This window comes from Carica papaya, chromosome 6, assembly GCF_054855325.1.
Source record: "Carica papaya isolate Zhongbai chromosome 6, ASM5485532v1, whole genome shotgun sequence".
In the NCBI taxonomy this organism is placed as follows: Eukaryota; Viridiplantae; Streptophyta; class Magnoliopsida; order Brassicales; family Caricaceae; genus Carica; species Carica papaya.
Window position 1 is genome coordinate 26711825 of NC_142314.1, and position 8062 is coordinate 26719886.

The window sequence follows — 8062 nt, forward strand, 5'->3', positions numbered from 1 at the left end:
ACATTAATAATAATTAAAATTTATTTTATATTTAAATAAATATCCATCACGTATTAAAAAATATAAATGCAAAATTATTTTAAAAATAAAAAATTGACGCATCACGCTTTGACTTTTGTTCTGTATTATTGTTTTATTTATCATTAACAAATTTTTTTTTATTTTTTTTTTAAGGAAATTATTTCAAATATAAAAAAACCTCAGTAAACTTGTTTTTTTTTTAGGTGTTACACATCCGTAACATTCCACCTAACACGTAATACACGTATTTGTTGCGAGTATCTTCTCCACTTTTACCTAATAAACATAAAGGACACACACACATCCACTAGTTTCATCCTGTAGGGCAGGAGGCCAGAAGCAAAATCCAAACAAGAATTATGTCTCTGATGCTACAACTACATTTCCCACAATGTACCAAAAGTCATAATCAAAAGTCGGGTTTCTGTGAAATTAAGTTTAGGAAAGAGTTCTGGCTCCACTGAAAAGCATGACTGAAACCAAAAGGTCAACTGATCTACTCTTATAAGGAGTTATAGGGTTCTAAACCAAAAGTAAGCTTATCCCTTAATAACCCAACCCAACCCAAGGCAGCCTTTGGAAAACCAATTTCAACATCGAACCAGATCCCTCCACTCGACTTGAATGATCCCTTCCCATAAGCAACACCTGCAGACCTGCAAAGATTGCAATTATGTGATACTTTCTTACCTTAATCAACATATGACCAACTCAATGAAATCCCAGGAGCAGCCAGGGATTTTTACTACTGTCTGAACCCTACTGCTTCATGTTTTTCCCCCGAGATGCAAGTTTCGCTGCAACTTGATCTTCTGACAAAGGTAAGTAATAGATCCGAGGAGTTGCTTTGGTCTTCCTAAACAGGTCATCCAGAGTAACAATAGGGGGGTCTTGTTTCTCAGGAAGTGGGGGAGGTGGAGGAAGAGGAAGTCGTTCCCTTACTGGAAGTGGATTAGACAATGGTGGTGGAGGAGGTAAAGCTGAGGGCGGTGGAAGCTGCTGCCTTGAAACCTGTTGACGGGGAGAGGGTTGAGGCTGCAAAGTAGTTTGGGCTGTAGCAGTAGAGCCAGAATTGACAGGTGTAGTAGGAGTTGGAGGAGCCTCCAAACGCAACTTTACATCCTGGGGATCAACAAACTCAGCCACTAGAAGGCGTCCCCCATTTGGGGGCCACTGCAAATTATAAACGGCATTCCGTGTCTCTACAGCTTCTTCAACTGACGAATACTGCAAATTTTGCAAGATATCTTTTATCAGATTTATTATCAATAGAGAACCTTTGAGAAGAACAAGACACCTTACTCTCATGTTCCCACCAAAATACAGGGTTCCAGCTTTACTACCCTATAGATCTTATTTATTGTTCCAGTAGATATCACTCTAATTGGTTTCATATAATTAAGATTTACAGCCTCATGACTTGGTTTTGATGACACGTTTGAAAACAAACCAATAAATGGAATATCCAGTCTTTTAGTTTACTTATAAATACCACCACCACCACCACCCCAACCCACCAAACAACAACTCTCTTATTGAGAGTCTCTCAGCAATCAGGGATTACTCTTTTTTTTCCTCCCTCAGAATAAGGGGAAATAATAAAGCAAGTACAAAAATTTAGCACTTTTGCCTACCCCATATTTTGCAAAAAGAAAAAATATAAAGTCTTTTTGGTGCCTCCATATCCTGTATAGAAAACGAAACACAACCAGAAATACTTGCTTTCTCATTTTCCCAATAATGAAACTTATCATCTTGGTATTAGCCCATCAAATTTATTTGAGAAATCTGCAAATTATATTTGACAATAAAGGCCCAACACAAGCATTGCTTAATAATCTATCTGGTTGATTCAGTTCCCGATTTTGTCCAACCCAATTACTTCAGTTATAGTTAAGATTTTTAAGACATCCAACTGGAACCAACCCGCACCCTCATAGGCAAGATGGAGTTGATTCACCAAGTGAAGTGAGAGAAGAAGTCTTACAGTGACATAGCAATGAGTCTTTATGTGGTCCATCCAGAAACTGGTAGCAGTCCCAGTTTTTCCCAAAAGTTCTTGCACAGCTTTTAGTGTAAAAGGCCGCAAGAAACGATCAATCCTGAGGGAATTCGTAGGAGTTTTTTGCGATATTGGAACTGGCAAACAACAAACAGAAGTGGCAACTCTCAGCTTTTAAATCAATTATAGGTTAAATTCTCAACATCCACAAAGGAAGGGTAACTCACCAACACGTTCTTTGGGAGCGTCTTCATTAGCCGAAGAGTCCAATTTAGAAAAGCTCCGTTTCAGACTTGTTGACTGAAAGTTGCCCTTAGGCGTGATAGTAGGCGTGACATCAGCCCCGTGCAGTTCTGGCACTTTTATGTTCTCTGAGTTCCATCTGCGTTGCCTCTTTAAAGGCTCATTATTTCCAACTGTTTCTTGATCTGCAAAGACAACCAATCAGACAGAAATATAGCTAATTTCTAATCTGTAAGCAACAAACACAATCAAGTATTGAATTTATTGCAAAAAATTTCAGGAATATTAACCTTTCAAAAAACTTTAGCATAAACAGCAGAGCAAACTCGGAGACAGATCTAACATGGAACAGAAATTGTGAATAAAAATGAGAGTGTCCTAGCTGATATACTATTGCCCAATTAAAAGCTTTGTCCTTAAGCTGCAATTTCCTATAACCTTAACCCTCGTAATGAAAATTAAAAGAGAAAAACAAGATTCCATTTGTTGTGCTTCTCTACTGGACTTCTTAAGCTAAATATCAGCCAAACAGAGACTATAGATTCTCTGACCAGCTTAATCAAAAGTCTTATTACTTCTACCATAAAAGATACAACTGTAGTCCAAGAAATTAGAAGTTCCCAGACAATGTGACCCCATAGTGCAAAAAGATCACCCCTGAGTCCTCTCAATTCCAAGAGCAAAAAGTAAAACCAACTCTTTCATCAAATTACAAATATGAGTCTTCTAAACATGAAATGACCATCCCTTACAGGAAGATACAGGTATGGAAAGAAAATTTGATAAACTTGCAAGCTTAAGCCAATTTAACATCTAGTAAGATTGGAGTTGAAGGTGAACTTAAGTTGTAACAAACTATTTTTCCAAGTTGGTGTACAAGAACATCTGTGCACCATCTGAAAGCACGAATGGGCAAGAAAAAAATCCAATTTTATGGATCACAGGTAAGTATCATATGGACTAGCAAACAATATGTTTTAAATTACTAAAAGAAATGTGTTTAATTAGTAGATGCTTTAATAAGCTTAGAGCCTGTAGACACTGATTTAGAAATTAAGCTGATATATAATGGATTGAGATACCTGTTATAAAAGAAAATATTTAGGACCTTTTTCACAAAAAATAAATATGATGCTAAAGGAGAAACTAAATTTGTTAACAAAATATGCATTCTAAGACAATATACAAAAGGTCAGGGAAAAAATTTAATTTTCCAATTAGCAGTCAATAAGCCCGTTTATTCTATCACCTAACAGTAGATTTGAACATAGTTCTTTAAAAGCTGCTTATAAGCATAGCCAAACACCACTTTAACATGTTTTTTTTTTTAAATTAAAAAATAAAGTGTTAAAGTAGTGTTTGGCTATGCTTATAAGCGGCTTTTAAAAGAACAAGACTTTAGCACGTTAAATACTAAAACATTGAGCATATTTCTTTCTACGAAGTAAATTATATTGCTTCTCAAAAAGGAGAAAAATTATGTTTAAACATCAATGAAGTATAGAAAAGCATAAAAGAAAAAGATGTGCTGGAAGTGTTGTACCATTCCGAATACCTTGTGCATGTCGCACACTTATTCATTCAGGAATGTGAATATTTTTTCTAAAAACCAAGTTTCAACTTATCCCAGTTCCAAACTCATACTGGAAAAACCTAGACTCCATTCATATAACAATTAGTACTTACAACAAGACAGCTAGACCTTTAAGAATTAAACAACAAAGGACCAGAATCAGACATACTACAGAGAACAAAAGGTACTTCCAATACTAATTAACATTCTTTTAGTTCAGCAACCCACCTACACTACTCACCTTATTGGGCTGAATCAATTTTGACCAAGCTTCTTTAAACCTACACACCTATTAGTACTCACGCAAGTGCGAGTTAGGAGAAACAAACTCATTATAGAAAGAGAGCACAAGGCAATTGAATGCCATATTCACAATTAGACAGCATTTGACCTCACAACACCTACATTTGATATGGACAAAATTGCCACAAGCAGGCTCCATTTGCAAATATCAAGTAAGGACAAACATAATTATTTACGAAATATTCACTCAAACCAGAAATCCTTAAAAATAACATAAAATTGCATAGAGGAAAAGACAGATATTAGCCACAGAGAGAGAACATCGACACTCTAGAAGAAACAATTAATAAATAAAAAAATCTCCACAGACAATGCTTACCATGTAACTTTCTCTTTTCAGCAGGTACAGATGGAACAGTCTTATTCTCATCAGGCATGACAGTTTTTGCTGTAGATAAATCATCTCCTACAACATCAACAGGACTTTCATCCTTTACAACAAGCATTTTACTTTTCTCGCTCCTATTTCCCACTTCATCAGAATTATATTTAGAATCAATTTGCTTACTCTCCAAAACATCATCCTCCATCGAGTCATCACCAGAACTTCTATCTAAATTCAATTTTTCGGAATACCCTATATCTGCACTGTCATTTTTCTTGGATGCGTCTGCATTTGTAATATTTTCATCATCTTTTTCTTCAACAGATGCCTTCTTCTCAAGTGGCTCTTCAACATCCATTGGATGCAATTCACCACTGACTGGGACAACACTGCTGGATGATGGTTGCACCATCTCCGGCCTAACAACATCTTGTTCTATTTTAACATTATCAGCAATTATATTATCCTTTAGTTCAATCTTTTTGTTAATTGACACAGAATCAGTAGAAATAGAATCAGATTTTACTTGAAACCCTAAAACAGGGCTGACCTCAGATACCTGGTTGCTTGAAGCAGAAGTCTCGTGCACGTCATCTGTTAGCTGAGCCGTTAAGCTACCAGTCTCCAGCTTAGGTTTTGAATCCTTATTTTCCTGCTGAATACTTGAATTACCCTTCTCGTCCATGGCTCCAGAATTCTGCATATCTTGTCCACAAGCCACTTCAGAAGACACACTTTCCACAATCACAATGCCAGTCTCCACATGAGCTGCCTGAACATCTGATACCCCTTCCATCCTAGCAGTATTGACATCACCTATCATGTCTCTTTCTTCACATTTCTCCTCGGCTGAACAATTCACAGGATCATTGATGTCAACCTGAAGTCTATCATCATCTACCCTCTTATTTTTGTTACTGCCAAGCCTCACTTCCTTTACTGTTTCATCAGCAATGATAACTGTCTCTGTATCTTTTACTCCAGTGACAGGTTGAGGATCAGTACTAAAACCATTGTCTGCTTTATCAGCATTTTTTCTTTTGGGAGTTCCCTTTCCAGATTTTTCCCTTTCGGCATTCTCCACTTCAAGTTTCTTATTTTCAGCATTACCCATTTGAGCATTCTCCATTTCAGCATTCTCTCTTTCAGAGAGTTCCTTTTCGGCAATTTCCCTCTCGGCAATTTCCTTTTCGGCAATTTCTCTCTCGGCAATTTCCTTTTCAGCACGTTCCCTTTCAGCAAGCTCCTTTTCAGAATTTTCCCTTTCAATACGAAGAGCTTCATCCAAACGTTTGATCAAATCATCCTTTAAGCCCTTGGTTGTCAACTTCCGCCTCTTAAGCTCTTCTTTCAACTCTGTAACCTTCCACTGATCAATTGGTCGATTGTCGAGAACTGGATAAGGGGATGACATCTTTGCCAATTAAAAACTCACCTTCAAAACCTGATCAAAACATTATATGTGAAATGTTCTGAACGAATAGAAGAAATTCCTAAAGGAGACAACATTTTAGCTAACACGCATAATCTACTGCCAAGTATACACCATAAACAAGAATGCAACCACGATTCAAGTGAAAAGACCATAAAAAGTTACATCACAAGTACGGCACTTGGTATGTATGCAAGCCAAAATAAATATATCAATTCATAAAAGAATATTCATAAGCAGTATCCCATGCAATGAAGATCAAAGATGTTAACTTCCTCAAATGCATACATCAAGAATTAAAATAAAGGAAAACCGCCAAACAAAACAGAATACTTCAGAAGAAGAATTGGATCTAATGCACGAAAATATAATAAGATAACCTCAAAACCAAGAAATCAAATTAAATAATTGAGATCTAAGTATAGCAGCCGCTAATCTTATGACAACATGCAGAAACTCTGGTGTTCTATCTATCTAATAGAGATGTTATGCGAACGCTTATGCTACAGCCCTGAAGCAAAACATGACGGCCACATAAGTACTTACTAAGAAATTCCTGGAGAAAAAGTAGATAACAATTATAACAGGATACAGGATACCTCCAATGTATAAAAATACCAATCTGCACAAATCAAAGCCCAAAAACCAACCTACGCTCTAAGATTAAGGTACGAAAGAGCAAGAGGAACGTTCACACCCCATTAAGGTAAATATGGCCTAAAAGATAGAAATGCGGCGATGGCGGGTACGTGCAAAGCTATACCTCAAATCCAGAGCAACAAATGCAAGCAAAAATTGTAATGAAACCTACTCATGGCGAAATTTAAGAATTTACTCACAGGAATTTTGGCTTCGTACAGGACCGCGAGAGAATTCAAAAGTGCAAACTTCCTTTGATGGAAAGAAGTGAATAGGTATATAAGAAACCCTAAGTTGACAACAGAAAAACCACCATTAGAGAGAAAAGACAAAGCAAAAGATGGATAAACCCACGTAAAATAAGGAAGCTATATAGCTCCCGAAACAAAGAAAACAGCAAAAGAAATCTCTCCGCGAGGACTCGTCTCTGTTCCCTGAAAACAAAAGGAAAGAAGAAACAAGAAAAAAAGGGTGTGCTGTCTAGAACATATAAAAGCGGAAAAGGGATGATAATATGAGTAAAATGGAAAGGCGAAAATGGGAGATGTAGGTATTGGATTATGTTGTGGAATTTTAAAAGAAAAATGAAATTTAGGGTTTTGCTCAGGGTGTTAGCGTCTGACCGTGCGACAATCGAGAGGGATGAGGGGTGGAATCTAAAAGCCAGAGATTTGGATGTGAAATGACCAAAAAGTCCTCATGACATACCATATACAGTGGTTGGGTATGTAAGGGTATGACCCTAGGCCCAGTTAAGTTTGGGTTTGGGTCCTGAGCCAACTGTTGACATTTTGATAAAACTATGCTTTTGAAACAACAATAAAAATCTTGAAAACTAATTATATTATTTATTATTAAACTATAATATTGAATATAGTTCAAAGGTTAAATAATATATTTGTCATTTTTATTTTTCAGATTCATTAAAGATGATTTTTTTTTAGAGATGGTAGATCAAGAATTTATTATAATTGCTTTGAAGACCTTTTGATTTTTAATCCCGCATTTCAAATTGGTAAGTAAAAATTTAGTCTGTGCATTACTTATTATTGTCAATTATCATTTGCAGAATATAATGTTTGGTTGCACACCTAACTTCATAAATATGCTATATCATACCTAAGATGATAATTACAAATCAAGATTGATTATGTCGAAAGCAATTCTCAAATAATATTCTCGGGTACAATTATCTTCGTGACGTATTTATAAGAAATGCACCATGTAGGTTGGGTAGCCTCAACTGAATGCTTGGATTTCAAAATTTATCAAATAACTGTATATATATATATACATACATGCATATAATTTTGGAATCTGAGGATGAGTTTGCAAGATCATGGATTAAGAGAGATTAATGATTTTGATATTATAGATTATAGTTGGTTTAGATAACTATGGAATATTGGCTATAACTTGAAATCATCTCAAATGAGTGAAAGAACAAAAAGTACCTTGTGTTGGATATGAAAAGCAAATACTTCCCTCCTTGAATTCGCAATAAGTTTTGAAAATGAGTCATGA

At 36.0% G+C, this 8062-nt stretch overlaps 1 protein-coding gene across 1 annotated transcript; it reads right to left on the reverse strand.

Annotated features, from left to right (window-relative positions):
- Positions 1-370: 370 nt before the first annotated feature.
- Positions 371-7184, reverse strand: LOC110826427 (SAP domain-containing protein). Its single transcript, XM_022057065.2, has 5 exons — positions 6739-7184; positions 4462-5911; positions 2251-2451; positions 2009-2160; positions 371-1248 (listed from the first exon to the last, which is right to left on the reverse strand). Exons 2-5 carry the CDS (start codon positions 5879-5881, stop codon positions 781-783), a joined length of 2241 nt encoding a protein of 746 aa, XP_021912757.1. The 5' UTR covers positions 5882-5911; positions 6739-7184; the 3' UTR covers positions 371-780.
- Between the last annotated feature and the right edge of the window lie 878 nt (positions 7185-8062).

What these genes read in the sequence shown, in the direction of transcription:
- LOC110826427 (XM_022057065.2), bottom strand. Translation starts at nt 5,881, where the DNA reads ATGTCATCCCCTTATCCAGTTCTCGACAATCGACCAATTGATCAGTGG. An exon ending in CGCTCCCAAAGAACGTGTTG is followed by an intron (nt 2,161 to 2,250) that starts GTGAGTTACCCT and finishes GTTGTTTGCCAG; the next exon opens with TTCCAATATCGCAAAAAACT. An exon ending in AGACTCATTGCTATGTCACT is followed by an intron (nt 1,249 to 2,008) that starts GTAAGACTTCTT and finishes CAAAATTTGCAG; the next exon opens with TATTCGTCAGTTGAAGAAGC.